At 39.8% G+C, this 18,006-nt stretch overlaps 1 protein-coding gene across 1 annotated transcript in view; it reads right to left on the bottom strand.

Annotated features, from left to right (window-relative positions):
- Positions 1–14,180, bottom strand: part of HSD17B7 (hydroxysteroid 17-beta dehydrogenase 7) — a 44,467-nt gene extending 30,287 nt beyond the window's left edge. The window contains exons 1-4 of the mRNA XM_007937755.1: positions 14,146–14,180; positions 10,815–11,018; positions 6,072–6,164; positions 4,619–4,733 (exon numbers count right to left, since the gene is read on the bottom strand). Of these exons, the coding sequence (XP_007935946.1) occupies positions 4,619–4,733; positions 6,072–6,164; positions 10,815–11,018; positions 14,146–14,180 (447 nt within the window). The remainder of the gene's footprint in view (positions 1–4,618; positions 4,734–6,071; positions 6,165–10,814; positions 11,019–14,145) is intronic.
- Between the last annotated feature and the right edge of the window lie 3,826 nt (positions 14,181–18,006).

The raw sequence follows: 18,006 nt of genomic DNA on the forward strand, positions 1-18,006 counted from the left end.
TTCTGATGTTGGGCTTCATTACTTTTGTTATTCTGCCAGGCTTAAAATGAGCCCTCCAAAAGGCAGAAGGAGTCTCTCTGACTGCCGGCTGAGAAAGATGTGCTGCTGAGAGAGACACGCTGCTGAGAAAGAGAGATGCAAGAGACATGCACTGCTGAGAGAGAGACGTGCTACTGAGAGAGACTGAGAGAGACAGCTGGCTGCAAGAGACTGAGCACATTCCTGAACTTGAGTTGTAGCCTGTTGCTTCCCTAATAAACCCCATAATCTGTGAGTTCTGTGTGGCCACTGAAGCGAATTACTGAACCCAGCAGAGAGGTGGTGGGTGCTCTGGGAGGAACGGTTGGTATCAAGGTTAGTAAGAGAGTTGGAGAGTGGCAGCATGTTTGCCCTGATAAGAACAGGCCTTGAGCTGCTGATGGTGATTCTGTCTTTCTCTTGTGAAGTTAGAGGAAGTTCAGAAGATGCCGCCTCCTTGCCCTTTAGCACCAGGTGATAAGATAAACATCAACAATGATAAACCATATTGATAGTATAAACCTTTAAAATGATGGAATGAGAATGGTACTTTACTTATGTGATCTTCCTCTCAAAGACAAATTACCCTAGACTAACCTTGAGAAACATATCAGAGAAAGCCCAATTGAAGGCCAGTCTACAAAATATCTGGCCAGTAATTTTCAAAACTGTTAAGGTCATCTCAGGTAAAGTAAGTCTGAGAAACCATCACATCCCAGGGGAGCCTAAGGAAACATGATGACTAAATATAAGATGGTATCCTGGAATGGAATCCTGGAACAGAGAAAGGACATTAGGGGAAAACTAAGGAAATCTGAAAAAAGTATGCTGTCATTAAGTACCACAGGTTGCTTTTGACTCATGCTCTGACCCCACGTAACAGAACAGAACTGCTCCACAGGGTTTTCTAGGCTATAATCTTTTCAGGAGCAGATCACCAGGTCATTCTCCCAAGGAAGCAAAGGTGGCCAGGTGGGTATAAATCACCATCCTTTTAGTTAACAACTGCATAATCCTTTCACCATCAGGGCTCTTTTGAATAAAGTATAGACTTTAGTGAATAATAATGGATCAATATTGGTTCATTAATTGTGACAAATGTACCATATAAACATAAGATGCTAATTAATAGAGAAAACTAGGTATGGGATATTCTGAAATTCTCTTTACTGTCTTCACAACAATTCTGTAAATTTTCCATTAAAAAAAAGGGGGTATAATAAAAAGTTATTAAGGAAAAATCTACTAGGAAAGCTTTCAGATGTGCTCCATGCCAAATGCAATCAAGACTCAACTCATAAACATGAGATTAAATATGTTAACTTTGTCCTTAACTATAATACTGCACTGTGCCTGGAGCTTTACAGAAATTATCTTTGCTCTTTGTAACAAACATAAATGTTTGGTCATCTTATAAATAAACTGAGGATAGATCCATTTATATAATACATTTAAACCTGTATCTTGAATCCAAGTTTGTTTTCCATAAAAAGTTGTAAGATCCTTAAAATTGTCATCAAGTCGATTCCGACTCATAATGATTCCTATTGGGTTTTCAAGGCGGTAAATCTTTACGGAAGTAGATTGTCCAGTCTTCCTTTCATGGAGTGGCTAGTGGGTTTGAACCGCCTATCTTCTGGTTAACAGTCAAATGCCTTAGATACTGTGTCACCAGAGCTCCTTATTTGAAGTGGGTAGAAGGCATTAAAAGCCTTGGTATTATTTTACTTGATAAGGAGATTGCACGCCTATGTAAAGACATGAAAGGACAGTCATGTCACCAGGACACCTATGATAACTGTACTTCTAGTCACAACTCTCCTCTGCCAACTCTTGTTATTCCCTGATAATCTAAATATTTTATTTTATTAAAAACTTAACTTTTTAAACAGTAGCATTCATAAAAAAATTAATGGACTATTACCAGAATTAATCAATCCTCTACCATTACCAATTAATTTAATAATTCAAAACAAGGGTAAAGAAATAGAATAAGAATATAAGAAAATAAAGGAATTTTGGTCAATTACATGAGACAAAGTATATGTGAACTGCTGTATGAAAAGTGAATTTACTCTGTAAATCTTCACCCAAATCCTAATAAAAAAAAAAAAAGAAAAGAAAAGAAAGGAAACATTAGATAGTGAATCTCTGTAAAGTTACAAAAAGTGGTCAGATAAAAATTCAACCCCATCTTCACTTTATATTTTAATTAACTTTTGTGGTTGAAGAAGGAATGATACATATCATTTTTTTAAAAAAGTACAAAAGCCAAAGACTTTTTATTCTTTGTAATTAATACAAAGAACTAATAGAGACCACATGAACCAGGGTAGCCTCTACTACCCTGAGACCAGAAGAATTACATGGTTCCCCGCTACTACAACTGACTGTCATCTGTGATCAAGATCACAGTAGAAAGTCCCAGAGTGGAAGAAAATGTAGAACAAAATGCAAAATCATAAAAAAGACCAGAGACACTGGTCTGGTAGTGATTGGTAAAGCCCCCCTCCCCCAAAGACTATGGTCCTTAGACATCATCCAAGCTTGAAACTGAACCTACCTCTGGAGATCAACTTTCAGCCAAACAATACACAGACGTATAAAGTGAATAATAATACCTATGAGGAAAGCACTTCTCAGGTCAATCAAACATACCCAAAATGGCAGCATTTCCCAAAAAACAAAGCTCAGAAGGCAGGAAAGAAGGACTAATGGAAACAGAGAACCCAGGGAGGAAGTGGGAAGGATACTGTTACATTAAGGAGATTGCAATTAATGTCACAATACAAAAAATGTACGAGTTGTTGAATAAAAACTAAACTTTCCATAAACTTTCACTGTAACCACAATAAATAAATATAATAGTATAAAAGAGATACAATGAAACATGAATTTCTTTCCTACTCCTGATACCCAAGTATTCCAGTTCCCTCTCACCAGAGGCAACTAGCGTTTATTTCATTTGTATTATTCCAGGGCATGTGCGCGCGCGCACACACACACACACACACACACATATATATACATATATATATCTATGTATCTATATCTATATATACACATACATAAAATCAAAAACCAAACCCGCTGCTGTCAAGTTGATTCTGACTCATAGTGGATCCTATGGGCAGAACTGCCCCATAGGGTTTCCAAGGCTATAAAAGTTTATGAAGCAGACTGTCACATTTTTCTCTCCTAGTGCTGCTGGTGGGTTTGAACTGCCAACCTTTCTATTAGTAACAAAGCTCTTAACCAATGTGCCACCAGGGCACTATATACACTGTTGTTGTTGTTATGTGCCGTGGAGTCAGACCTGACTCATAACAAACCCTCCCTTGGATTTCTGAGGCAGTATCACTATGGAAGTAGATTGCCCCATCTTCCTTCCTTCTGAGTGGCTATATACACTATACACACACAAATACATTCATATATATATATGTGTGTGTGTGTGTGTGTATATATATATATACACATATATATACACACACACACATATATATATTTGTGTATATGTATATGTGTATATATATCTATATGTGTGTGTGTATACATATCTTTTCCCTTGTTTATTTAAATGACAACACACGATATATATTATTGTTGTTGTTGTTGTTATTTGCCATCGAGTCGGACCCGACTCATAGCAACCCCTCCTTGAGTTTCCGAGGCGGTATCACTATGGACGTAGATTGCCCAACCTTTTTTCCGAGGAGTGGCTGGCAGGTTTGAACCACCAGCCTTCTGGTTAGCAGTCAAGTGCCTTAGCCACTATGCTACCAGAGCGCCTATGATATGTATTAGACCCTGCTTTTTTTTTTTTAAATACTGGAGACCGTCCAATATTAGCATAAAATATTTACCTCATTTATTTTAATGGTTTCATAATGTCCCAATGTTTGGATATATCTTAATTTATTGTAAATATAGGCTGGTCCAATTTGTGTGAAATTAGTGCTAATATGAAGAAAAATGACACTTGAAAAAAGTGTCAAGTGTTGCAGGAGCCAAACCCAGCATCAGCAAGAGCTCCTCCAACACCAAAGAATTATAAGCAATTGGTATCACAGTTGAACATTACTTAATCAATTACTTAATCATTACTTAATAAAATTGTCCTAATAGATTGAGCCTCAAGCAAGACAAGTTATATATATATATATATATATATATATATATATATATATCTTGCTTAACTTTATATGTTTGCCTGGAATTGTCATACATCAATACAGATCCATAAGAAATCAGAAATGATGCTAATGAAAAATTAACTATGCATATTGCTTGATAATAACTTGCTACCCTATTCTATCTGAGGACAAGCCCAGTTTCAAAGACTATTTAGAATAGGACTGGTCTACTTTTTCTCAGTTCTATATATTGCTTCTCGCTTACTTTTTCTCTCTGCTGTTGATAGCAAGAGAAAATATAATTTATCAATAGGCTGCTTTAGGGAAGCAATGTTTTCAAAGACTAGAGTGACCAAATTATTTCAATACTCAAATATATAAAGCTAGCTGCAAACTAATGAGCTTAATAAAATAGCATTGTATGCAAATCTAAGTGTTGGCTTGCTAAGCCCAGTCTTTTTTACCAGGATAAAGTGGCCAAAGACATTGGTTGCAAACACTTCCTGAAGCCCATCGGCAGTGACCTTGTCTTCCTGGGTCAGCAGTCCTTCAGCTGTGGAGAACACATGAACCACTTTTCTGAAAGAGCAGAAGACAATGTATGACATTTTTGAAGCTTCTCTAACTGAATATATCAGAGACTCTCTTCCTCCAAAGAAACGTTACACTTTGATCCTATAATGACAAGATTAAAATACAGGCTATACTCATTATTCCCAAATGCCATACCTGCCAAAGCACCTACTCGCTAAATTATTTGTAACCCCCAAATGAATACTTAGGGTGTTTTCATGGTCATTCACGGGCATGCATAAGTGCAGAGTAGCAAAATTTCTGAGTCATCAGTGTGCACATTCCCAGCTGAGCCAAATACAACTGGTTTGGTACCTGCTAATTCAGTGTTCACAGGGACATTACAGAACTAACTACCATAAGAGAATGGACTATGCTTATTATTCAGGCTTGGTTTTTGTGAGCATTATAAAATATGTAATTATTATGTCTCAACACACTGCTTAGCATTTCATAGGTGCTTAAGAAATGCCTTCCTTTCTCCAGTTCGCAGAAGTACTTTCTTCCCTCCAGCTCAGAGTGCCAACAGAAGCCTGAGTCCTCAAAAATCTGCTGCTAAAACTCTTTTAATCTCCTTCCAAATCAGTCTACAGGTATTATTCTGAGGGAATAATAGCTATGCCAAGGAGAAAAAGTCTTTGCCTATACAGACGGATAACCAAAATTGAACATTTTTTTTTTTTTTTACTGGGAGTTTTTGAAGCATCTAACATATTGATGCACTATTTTGCTATAAGATCAAACAGACATATTGAGACCATTGGGCTCTTTTTGTTTTGTTTTTATGGTAGAGAAGAAAAGCGCACACAAAAAAAACTTAACTGCAGTGAAGTAGGATACAAAAACAATAAGAATCTCTCTTCATGAGAAGTGTATTCAGTTGTAAATAAAATTTATTTCTTACTGTGGGTTGCGGTTAACATTTTTCTTCCAGGAAGATATTTAGTTCTCTGTATTTCCCCAACCTACTGGTCAGAGCACCAAACACACAGCTGGGAAGTTTTATCTGAAATAGTCTTCCTGGGTTTCACTGAAAACTCTCCCTAACTATGAAATGCTCTTATTATTGGAGACATTCAGGCAGGCTAAAAACTGACCTGAAAAATATAACTACTTAGAATGTCCCAGAAACCTAGAACATCATAACATCATAAGAGCCATGATTTGTAGCATTCCCCACAAGATGCTTTTCTTTCATGACATGGCAGCAACATCTCCTTTCTCTGTCTTCATCCTTCTCAACACCTTCAACTTTCATCCTCCAAACTCAATAGACCAAGGGAAAACTAGCAAGAACACTGAAGACTTTCCTCCTAACCAGTTCATCTATAAAACAGAAGTTACCTTGAAAAGACACCAGACAAAAGTGCTCTGATATTCAGCTGTGGATTAGGCATGATTCCAGCATTTAGATACACATAGTCTAATCTCTGAAACCTGCAAGAAAAACACCAAGATAAGAATGTGAGTATCTCTAGAATGACTAGAATAAATAAGGCCTATGAAAGGACAGAAAATACTTTCTTAACCAAAAAGATGGTGAGAGCAAGTAAAAAGAGATACGTAACACATCATGGTTACATACTACTTATTTCTCAACTGTTTTTCTTTAGTCAGGGTAAATATTTGAGCATTGTATTTATGTTTTTAAGGATGGCTTCAAACAGAATGTGGGGTGCCATAATAGCCTCTGAAGTCAAGTCTTCTCCAGTCAATACTTCCAGTTCTAGCCTCTATATTAGGTACTATGACTACTCTCCTGTTAAACTTGCTCTCTTTCTGGTCTTAGCAAAATTTTTTTTCTTTTAATTCAAAGTTGAAAATAAAGTTTGTATAATATTCATCTGGTCTTATCTTTTAATACTGGAACTTGAATGCCAAGAGATCTACTAAAGCAGGAGATCTATATGGAAACCTTCAGTGCTCATGGTCAGGGGCTATGTATCATAAAATGATGAAAACTCACAAGCAGTAAGATTCAAGAGCTGAATGGGGTAAGGTACTCTTGGTAGTACCTTGTCATGCCACTAGTCATGGGGGGAATTATAAACTGCTTACTTGAGAGCACTTTTTCATTTTTAAACCTATATAAGCCTTAATCTATGTGTACCCTTTTAAACTGGGCCCAAGATAGGAACAGCCTGCTGTCATGACACTCTCCGATACCAAGATGATTCAGAGTATCTCCTAGAAGTTTATGTACCACGCTGGTCTCTGTGTCCTCTTATTACCCAAAATAATAGGGACAATAGCTACTAATCAGGAGCTTTGAAATACATACCCTGTGATAGGTAGGGCGTGTGTCAACTTGATTGGATCATGATTCTAAGTAGTTTAAGTAAGTGTGATGTAGTCATCTCCTATGATGAAATATATGCTATAAGGAGCTAATCAGATGAAAGGGAGTTTCCTCAGTGGTGTGCCCTGCCTCCAATATACATATAGATGTCCTGGGAAAATGCTCTGGCTTTCTGCTGGATTGTGGTCCTGTATCTAGCTCATAATCTCCAGAACTGATCAGTGGCCTGCTGCACTGCCTGCCAATCTTGGGATTGTTGCTTTCTAGCCTGTAAGCCAACAATCTGCCATTTTATCTGCTGATCTTGGATTCATCATCTCCCGAAGCCAGCAACCTGTTATACTAACCTGCCTATCTTGAGTTCATCAGTCGCTGCAGCTGCATGAGACAAGAAAAGCCTTCAGTTTGACATCTGATCCACAAACCTGGGATTTCTCAGCCTCTACAACTCTGTGAGTCATTTCCTTGAGATAAATTTATACATGCACACACATACACATACACACACACACGCTTCACTGGTTTTGCTTCTCTAGAGAATCTAGCCTAAGACACCAATACAGATCACATACACATTTATTGATCATCCTATAAATAATTTACAGCCAGATGACTGTAACTACAAAATATAGTGTTTAAAACATTGATACTGACATCATCAGGTCATCTGTGTTAGTGCTATCATGGGTCCATCCATTCTTGGTTGTTCTATTATCAAATTTACAAACTTTCATTTAAGAATATTAACTTATTTTGTTAGGAACGGAAAGGAAATGCTTAGCAAAGAGTGAAAGTTGCACTAGAACACCAAATTAAGGTCTGGCTTCAATGAAATAACATACTTAAACCTACTGCCATTGAGTGGATTCTGACTTACAGTCACCCTTTTTGAAATATTTTCATAGTTAATATTTTAAATATTACTACTCTCAAACATTAAATAGTTGACACAATTGCTCCATTTTGGATAAAACAGAACCACTGTTTTGTATTATTTTTTATTTGCACATATATGACAGAACTGAAGGAGCACTCGTGGCACAGTGGATAAAGTGCTCAGCTGCTACGGAAAAGTTTGGTGGTTCAAACCCACCAGCTGCACCACAGGAGAAAGATGTAGCAGCCTGCTTCTGTAAAGATTTACAGCCTTGGAAATTCCATGGAGCAGTTTACTTTATCCTATAGGGTCACTATGAGTCAGAATTGACTCAGTGACAGTGAGTTAACAGAATTGAGGGGTCTTTGGGTGATGCAAATGGTTAACATGATCAGCTACTAACCAAAAGGTTGGCAGTTTGAGTTCACCCAAAGGTGCCTCAAAAAAAAAAGGCTTGGTGATCTACTTCTGAAGAATCAACCACTGAAAACTCTATGGGGCACAGTTCTATTCTGACACACATGGGGTTATCAGAAGTCAGAGCTGACCCAAGGACAACTGGTTTGGTTTTTTAACAGAACAGAGTATTATAAATAGAAAGACTAAGTGTGAGGGAAGGTGCTGCTCTGGCCACCTGGAGGCTCTCTCCTAACCCTAATTTACTTCCTAGCCCAAGGATATCCATTTGGGCTATGAAGCACGGTACAGCCATGACATAAGCAAGGGATCTATCTGGACACACTTACAAATTCCCAAGTTTGTTGACTATCACTATAGCCACCATCACCCATATTTGGATAATACCAACTATCTCAAAGAAAGCTGTTTTGGAGATTAAATAAATTCAGCAAACCTTCGCTGAAATACTGACTGCTGGGACAACTCACTACCGTACCATTTCCCTTCTATCCACCAGCCTCACTGGCTTAAATCCATGCTACATAAAAATGCTAACTTGCCATATCAAACCTTTGAGAGTAAAAATGTTAAAACTTAAAATCTCATAAGTCAAACGTATTGGAATAGGTATTGTAGTGCCTAAGGCATCTGACTGCTAACCAGAACGCTGGCAGTTCAAACCCACCAGTCACTCCTTGGAAGGAAGATTGGGCAATCTACTTCCATCATGATACCGCCTTGGAAACCCAAGAGGGTTGCTACGAGTCAGATCTGACTCCATGGCAGTGAGTTATTATTAATTGAGGATGAAGATTCTTTTCTTTTAATAAGAAACTATAACTAAATGTATACGAAACAGGTAAGATGCCCAGCTAGCTAAGAAGGTTTGGGGAAAGAATGCCTGCTAGTATGACTTGAAGCTCATAACTTCTCTCTCGACTTTATGGTTCTTAACCCTGTAATGACATTTTCTGAGCAGTTTCGCAGGCTGGTTGTTGTTGTTGTTGTTATGTGCCGTTGAGTCAGACCCGACTCATAGCGACCCACCCTTGGGGGGTATCACTATGGAAGTAGATTGCCCCATCTTCCTTCCAAGGAGTAGCTGGTGGGTTTGAACCGCCAGCTTTCTGCTTAGCAGTCAAGTGCCTTAGGCACTATGCTACCAGAGCTCCTAGTGGCTCAGCGCCTAAGGTGTTTGCCTGCAAACCAGAAGTTTGGTGGTTCAAACCCACCAGCCACTCTGCTGAAGGAAGACAGGGCAATCTACTACTTCTTCACAGGCTTGGGAACTGTGATTTATGGTGGGGTAGGGAATGTAGAACACACCACAATTTATATCAAACTAGAACCTAGAAAATCTCCTGTTTCAGAAAGATGATATGGCAGAAAACTCTAGGAGCTCAGCAGTACAGGAGACAGAAACCACATCCCCAAAGGGCTAAGGATACAAGATGAGCTGGGATGAAAAAAGTCAGTTTTTGCCTTTGCTTTACAACTTATAAATTTGGAATAGTGAGATGCAAATGACTGTATTAGTTAATATAAGAAAAATGCAGACAAAGTATTCTTCAGTGCTCAAATACTTTCTTTTCGAAGGATCAATACTAAGCTGATCCCTAGGAAATGGAGGTTAAAGAAGTCCCAGATGTCCAACTTTTCCAAACTGCTGTGCCACTCCATCATCTCTAACATCAACTCCTCCTCCTCCCCTCAGTACTTGCCCTTCCATCTCAGGGTTCTATATTTCACTGTAACATCTCACATAACTTAGGAACTTCCAAGGAAATGGCTCACACAGTTGTGGAGGCTGTCAAGTTCCAAATCCGTGGGTCAGGTGTTGGTCTGGAGGAGTCTCCTAACATAGTTGTAGGGGCTGATGAACCCAAATTGGCAGGTCACATGATTGGCTGCTGTGTCAAGCCCCATGACCTGAGGGCAAGATGATGACAAACCAGATGCAGGATCCAGAATAAGACAGTGAACAACTTTGCCAGAGCATTTACATATACACCCTTAATGAAATTAAGGGTGGTGACTTGAGTCACACCTTCCAGTGGGGCAAGACTCAGATATATCCTATGCAACAGACCTGGGCTCTAGAAACAACCCAGTCAATCTATCCAACCCAATCAATACAAAGTCGGATGGCCTCCTTAGGCAAATTTCTCTATCTCAATCTCAGTTTCTTCACTTGATAAATGTCAGTACCTGTCAAATCTACATAATGAAGTTTTTATATGGAGGAAAGATGCTAAAACTGCATTGAGATATCAAAAGAATTACATCAGGGTCACATAGGAATGTATTCAAATACTAGAGAAATTTGAGGAATAATCTGGACCATGATCAACAATGTCATACTGAGAAGTAATGGGGTCATTCTATACAGATTTCCTCAGCATAACTTCTTACACTGTACCTATTCCTTTTTAGGATTTCCTATCTTTTCTTATTTTTTTAAATGTTACGTTATACAATCACATGAGAGAAAACCCATCAACAAGAAGTGTACCTTTGTTTGAGCTCCTTGGAGGCCCGGAACACGGACTGCAGGTTGCTAACATCTACCTGCACAATGGTGACCTCGGCTGTGGGGTGAGAGGTCAGCAGATCAGCTTGGACGGCTTCAGCTTTGCTCATGTTCCTGCACGCCAAACACAGGTGAAGCACATCGTCTTCTGCTAGTAACCTCTTGCAGAGGGCTAGACCGATGCCACTGAAAAGGACAATTCAGACATAGAATATGTGTGATTTGGGATGGATTCAGGTAGAAGCATTTCTCTATTGTTCAGAAAATTAATTCTAACACTTATAGTTCCAATCAGGCACTCAGCCAGACAGAAAAGACTCAAAAATTATAAAAGGGAGAGAGGATCCCCATATCCTAACAGTCACTTGATCAGAACACTGGCCAATTTGTTATTTCTCCCATTCTGCAGAAGCTCAGTGACACAATAACTGGACTACAAATAAGAGTTGTCCTTTACCATTTCTATTAATACAGTTTATCCTGCCACTGGTTTTCATTTTGCACTCATTATATTACTCATGATAGTGATTCCATATTATCACCAGCAAGTGTTGAACATCTTAAGTGTTGCTTCCTGTGTGCATGCTTTACTTTACTGTCTAAGTTCTTCAAGTACAAGGAGTCTTTCACCTATTGGCCACTATCAGGAGCACCAGAAATCCCTGATAAATGAATGGATGAATCTTTCAGGAAAAGGCATCAGTAACATGGCAAGAGGTACAAGCCTCTCTCAACTCTATGATCAAATAACCAATATGATGTGAAAGAAGAATTCAACATGATTAAGTACAAGGTAGAAAGACAGGAAATATAATGTGAAACCAAGAAAGCCACACAGGGATGAGTACACAGCTAAAACACAAACTACAAAGCTCAGAGGGCAGGAATGCATAGAAAAGAAGGGCACAGGGAAAAGGTAATCACAGGGAGGAAATGAGACGAGAGCTATTATTACATTGTGGAGATTACAATCAACGTCACAAAACAAAATATGTATGAACTGTTGAATGGAAAATGAATTTGCTCTGTAAAGTTTCACCCAAATCACAATAAAAAGTTTTAAAAAAGAAGACTGAAACTGCACCGTAGTTGGCTTATAGCAATGAAAGCCTGAGTAAAGTATTTTCTTCCAAGATTAAAGCTGATTTCAGACAAAAAGACAGAAGCCCCAAAAGTGCCTGCACTATCAATAATCCAAAAACGAACAAGAAAGATGCCTTAGTGCTAAGCAAGTGACATCTGTTTCCACCTCCAAAAGAGGAGTTGCATCACATGCAGAAAGCAAAGACTATAATACTCTCTGCAATCAGGAGCAGCAGCCCTAGGTTGTCAACCCACTCCATGGTTTGCACAAGTCACAGGGGCAATAGATGGAACAACACTTTACTCATATAGAGAAGAGAAAGAGCACAATCAGCTTCAATAGTGGGTACTGGTCCCCTCTGGCCACCAAGTCTCACTTCACAGAACACACAGAGATGGCCTACACACACTCTCTTGTGTTGAAGATGGATCCCATTCCTCCATGGCTGAGAATAGATACAGCAGTGGGGCTGACCACATGCCGTATACCTCAACACTTAGCTAAGCAGTTCCTGAAAATGATGACATGTGCTCAGGACAATGCAAAAGGATGCACTATCAGACCACTATCTGCCCCAGTAAAAGGAGTCTGGACATATTCACATCCCACTTAAGAAACTAGGCCAACACATCTGGTCCTAAGTACAAGGTTCACTCGGAAAGGCAACAAGCTGCATTCAGACTGCCCCATTCCACATTTAGGAAGTTAACTCTGCCAACAGAGCTTCAAATGAACGTATGTTTTATTCATTCTCCCTTGAGAATAGCAGGCCTTGATATAAATATACAATTGCACACATCATAGTGTATATAAAAGAAACACACAAAAGCTATCATGACTTATTTAAACATAACTTGTTTAAACACAGAAAGTACCACATCAGTTGTTAAAATCTCTCAGGAGAGGGCACACTCAAAGCACTGCCAATCGAAGGCACCTACCAAGCTGGCTTAGTTAATACAGACGTGGTTAAAGCAGAAGATAGGCCTGGCTATCTGCTTCTGAAAGGACACAGCCTTGAAAACCCTATGGAGCAGTTTTACTCTGCACACCTGGGGTCACCATGTATCAGAATCAAGTTCTTGGCAACTAACAACTGATAATGGACGTACACCCATTTTAAATAGCTTGTAACATACCCTCTGTCTTAACTCCTCAAAAACTACAAATATAACAAGCAGTTTCATCCTCCACACATCTGTCATGGAAGAGCAAATGAGAAGTAAACAGCCAAAAGTAGAGAGTGAGTATCCATATAATCAACCCTGGAATAATTACTACCTGGCAATAAACTAGTTGCAAAACCTACCATACCTCAGCAGAAAAAGTAACTTTTTTCTGGGTTTCTGAAGATTATATCCTAGGTGTCTAGCACTGTGCTAGATGCAATGAGATTTTTTTTTTCCTTCTCCCACCCCCTCCTCTTAATGTTCCAGGATGTTGAAATTTGCCCAGGGGTGAGAATTCTGCACAGATTGAAACACCTGGCGTGCAAGACCAGACTGACTAGAAGTTTTGGACTGAACTAAAGACCCTAAAAGTAAATACGGACGAGGATAGCAAAGGTGAAATGGGGCAGGGTCGGCCTGGTAAAGTCCTTTTCCTTTGAGCATATTTTTCCTTTCCATAGTAACGTTTCGGAAGGAAGATGGGGCAATCTACTTCCATAGTGATGTTGTTGTTATTGTTGTGTGCCATCGAATCGGACCCGACTCATAGCGACCCCTCCTTGGGTTTCCGAGGCAGTGTCACTACGGAAGTAGATTGCCCCATCTTCCTTCTGAGGAGTGGCTGGTGGGTTTGAACCACCAGCCTTCTGGTTAGCAGTCAAGTGCCTTAGGCACTATGCCACCAGAGCTCCATAGTGATACTGCCTGTTGTTGTTATGTGCCGTCGAGTCATACCTGACTCATAGCGACCCCTCCTTGGGTTTCCGAGGCAGTATCACTACGGAAGTAGGATTGCCCAACCTTCCTTCCAAACAACATAGTGACGTTTAATTCAAAGCACCCGTTACTGGGTACTTCAAAAGGACGCCACGTCCTGCACCTAGCGCAGTGGGCTTTCCAGAGAAGTGCCAGGCACGATCTTGGTCCGAGTGCCCACCGACGGAAGCTCGACCGCGGGCGATACCGGGATCAGTCCACGACAGATCGCCTTGGCCCAACCCCCAGCTCCCTAGGAACCCACTGCCGCCTCCGCTAACCGCTAACCGGAGGAAGAGCTCACCTGCTCGCCCCCGTGACCAAAACCACCTTCCGCATGACCTTACACTCGAACTCAAAGCAATAAAGCAGAAACCAACCTAAGTTTGTTCCAAAGCCTTAAACCTGGCTCCGGGCGCAAGCCGCGCCCATGCTCTCTGTGCTCCAATCCGTGCCCAGTAAGGCCCCGCCCCCTTGCGTGACCGACTCTGCGCCCCGCCCTCCAAGCCCTTCTTGGTCCTTGAGCAGAGCCTTGCCCGGGCATGGTGGACTGAGATAGGCCGAGAGGCGGAGCCGCGTGACGCAGGGGCCCTAGCCAATCCTTGCTTCCCTCGCCCTGACAGAGCACCAGTGTCCAACCCAAAGAGAGAGCTGCGCTGCCCGCGCATGCGTTTGTCTAAGTGGGCGTGCTCTCGGCAGGGCTCTCAGGTCTTGGTTTCTTGGGGCACAGGGCGTCCGTACCGTGGCGCCTCTGGGTGGCGCTTTATTGCAGGTAGTCCAGTGAGTATTTGCACCAAAGTTCTGTATTTTTAAGAAAATATATGGATTTAGGAACTTAAAGTTTTACGATTATTATCTACTGACTTTTCCCTTCTTTTCGGATGTGTAGATCGAGGCACTGTGCCATTTTTCTCCTTTGTAAAGAATAGTCTTAGGGAGGATAAGCATTGATTTTATTAGGAAATGTAGGAAGACTCATATATTAATTACCAGTCTGCAAAACGTGGAGTACAGCATGGAGTCAGAGAATCTCAGAATAGGACGGTATGGGTCGTGAACTGTCTCAAACTCTCTGTGGTAAATGACCCATTTGGTTTTCCAAACCATCCCGGACAAGTACTTTTGGAAAATGCAGTGAAAATGAATTACTAGGAAAAGTAAAACTGAAATGCAAAAGACATATATACATACAAGCCCTAATTTTTATTATTAAATTCAACACATAAAATTACTCTGTCAAACGGCTATGAAAGTTTCTAATGTTTACTCTAGATTTCTGTACTTATTATGGACTGATAACAGGACCATCACCAATCCCAGTCTACAGTTTTGAGTAAAACTGCAAGTCATACACCAGACTATTGAACATATTTTAATCTATTTCATGGCCTCACAAAGTTTTAAATATTTATGAATAGCAGTGATCCCTGAAAGATAATCTGTTCTGAAGTTTGAATAACCTGTAAGTTCTCACTCATCTGATATCAACTAGCTTAGTAAGATTTGTCTTATACCAATAAAATTATAAATAAATGTAAATATTTATATAAATAAAATCTCATTTGAGCATTGTTGTTGGGTGTTGTGGGGTCAGTTCTGAGTCATAGTAGCGCATGTGACAAATTAGAACTGTGTCATAGAGTTTTCTTGGTTGTAATCTTTACTGAAGCAGATTACCATCCATGTCTTTCTCCAGTGCCTCTAGGGAGGTTCAGAATTGCTAACCTTTCGGTTAGCAGACAAGCACTCAACTATTGTGCCACTTGTTGTAGTTAGGTGCTGTGGAGTGTGCTCAGGCTCATAGTGACCCCATGTGCAGCAGAACAAAACACTGCCCCCATCCTGCGCCATCCTCACAATCCTTGCTATGCTTCAGCTCGTCATTGCAGCCACTGTGTCGATCCATCTTGTTGAGGGTCTTCCCCTTTTTTGCTGACCCTCTACTTTACCAAGCTTGAGATCCTTCTCTGGGACTGGTCCCTGCTGACAACATGACTAAAGTAGGTGAGACAGAGTCTGGTCATTCTCACTTCTAAGGAGCTGCATTTCGATTGCACTTCTACCAGGACATATTTGTTTGTTCCTCTGGCAGTCCATGGTATTTTCAGTACTCTCTGCCAGTACTTCAATTCAAATATATCAATTCTTCAATCTTCCTTATTCATTGCCCAGATTTCTCATACATATGAGACCATTGAAAACACCATGCTTGGGTTAGGAACACCGTAGTCTACAAAGAAACATCTTTGCTTTTCAACACTTTAAAGAGGTCTTTTGCAGCAGATTTGCCCACTGCAATATGGGGTCTGATTTCTTGACTGCTACTTCTGTGGGTGTTGATTGTGAATCCAAGTAAAATGAAATTCCTAGCAATTTCAATCTTTTCTCCATTTATCATGATGTTGCTTATTGGTCCAGTTGTGGAGATTTTTGTTTTCTTGATGTGTAATCTATACTGCGGACTGTAGTCTGATCTTCATCAGTAAGTGCTTCGAGTTTGTTTTCACTTTCACCAAGCAAGGTTGTATCATATGCATGTTACAGGTTGTTAATGAGTGTTCCTTCAGTCCTGATGCCATGTTCTTCATAAAGTCGAGCTTTTCAGCTTATTTGTTCAACATACAGATTGAATAAAGTGAAAAGACAAAATCCTAATGCACATCCTTCCTGATTTTAAACAATGCAGTGTCCCCTTATTTGGTTCAAACCACAGCCTCTTAGTCTGTGTACCTCATGACCACAATTAAGTGTTGTGGAATTGCCATTCTTTACAATGTTATTCATAATTTGTTATGATCCACACAAATGCCTTTCCATAGTCAATAAAACACAGGTTTTATGATGAAAATCTTTCTGGTATTCGCTTTCAGCCAAGATCCATCTGACATCAGTAATGATATCCCTCATTCCACCTCCTCTTCTGAATCCAGCTTGAATTTCTGGAAGTTCTCTGTCAATGTACTGCTATAATCATTTTTGAGTTATCTTCAGAAAAATTTAATTTTGTGTGAAATTATCATTGTTTGATAATTTTCACATTCTGTGGATTACCTTTCTTTGGAATGGGCAGAAATATGGATCTCTTCTAGTCAGTTAGCCTAGTAGCTATCTTTCAAATTTCTTGGCAAATTATGCTACTTAGAACACTTTCTCTGAACATTAGATTCCTAGATAAGCAAACATTCTTTATAATTTGGGTGGGATTCAGCTCCTACCATTATCCTACTTACAATTATTCTAAAAAAGTAAATACTTTAAAGTTTCCAGTTAAATGAATTCTAACTCATGGTGATCCCATGTGTTTCAGAGTAGAACTGCATAGAACTGCATTCTGTAGGGTTTTCAATGGCTGGTTTTTCAGAATTAGATTGCCAGACCTTTCTTCTAAGGCCCTTCTGGGTGGACTTGCACCTCCAACCTTTTGGTTAGTAGCCAAGCACTTAACCATTTGCACTACCCAGGGACCACTCCACACACACACTGCCCATTGTTGTATGTCATCGAGTTGATTCCAACTCATAGGGCCCTTATAAGGACAAACTAGAACTATCTCCCAGGGTTCCTTCGGCTGTAATCTTTAAGGGAGGAGATCATCAGGTCAATTTCTCCCACAGTGCTGCTGATGGGTTAAAACTGCCAACCTTGTGTTAGCAGTCAAGATCTGTAACCATTGCATCACTAGGGCTCTTCCCATTGCCAATAGCCCCATTCATATTCTTACTAGGTTCACTTCTCTTTTCTCCCTGTTTATTTTGTCCCTCCTTCGCCCCCATCCCCATTCCTATCACACAGCTACTTGAATCCCTGGCCTTTAGTCCTGGAATCAAACCATAAACAGTGGAGGTCAGAATGTGCATTCATGAATCCCCTGGTTATTCTGGGAAAATCTCTTCCCTTACTCATCACTGTCAAAGCTGAAAAATTTATGTTTATATTTCTCAGAAAACTAAAAACATAACAGTTATTCTTCAGAGAATAGGTAAGAAACATGTTTTAATCCTCATTTCTATTATGAAGATATTCTATATTCTGGTTGGCCATAATTTTTATTGCTTTGTGTATATACATGGGCAATATGAGATGGACCATATTTCAATTGAAGGAGTTTCTGTGCATCAAATAAGACATCTCTGTAATAGCAATAATAATAAAGGATCCCCAATTA

The sequence above is a fragment of the Orycteropus afer genome, unplaced genomic scaffold, assembly GCF_000298275.1.
Source record: "Orycteropus afer afer isolate SDZICR_OR568_19922 unplaced genomic scaffold, OryAfe1.0 scaffold00044, whole genome shotgun sequence".
NCBI classification, from domain to species: Eukaryota; Metazoa; Chordata; class Mammalia; order Tubulidentata; family Orycteropodidae; genus Orycteropus; species Orycteropus afer.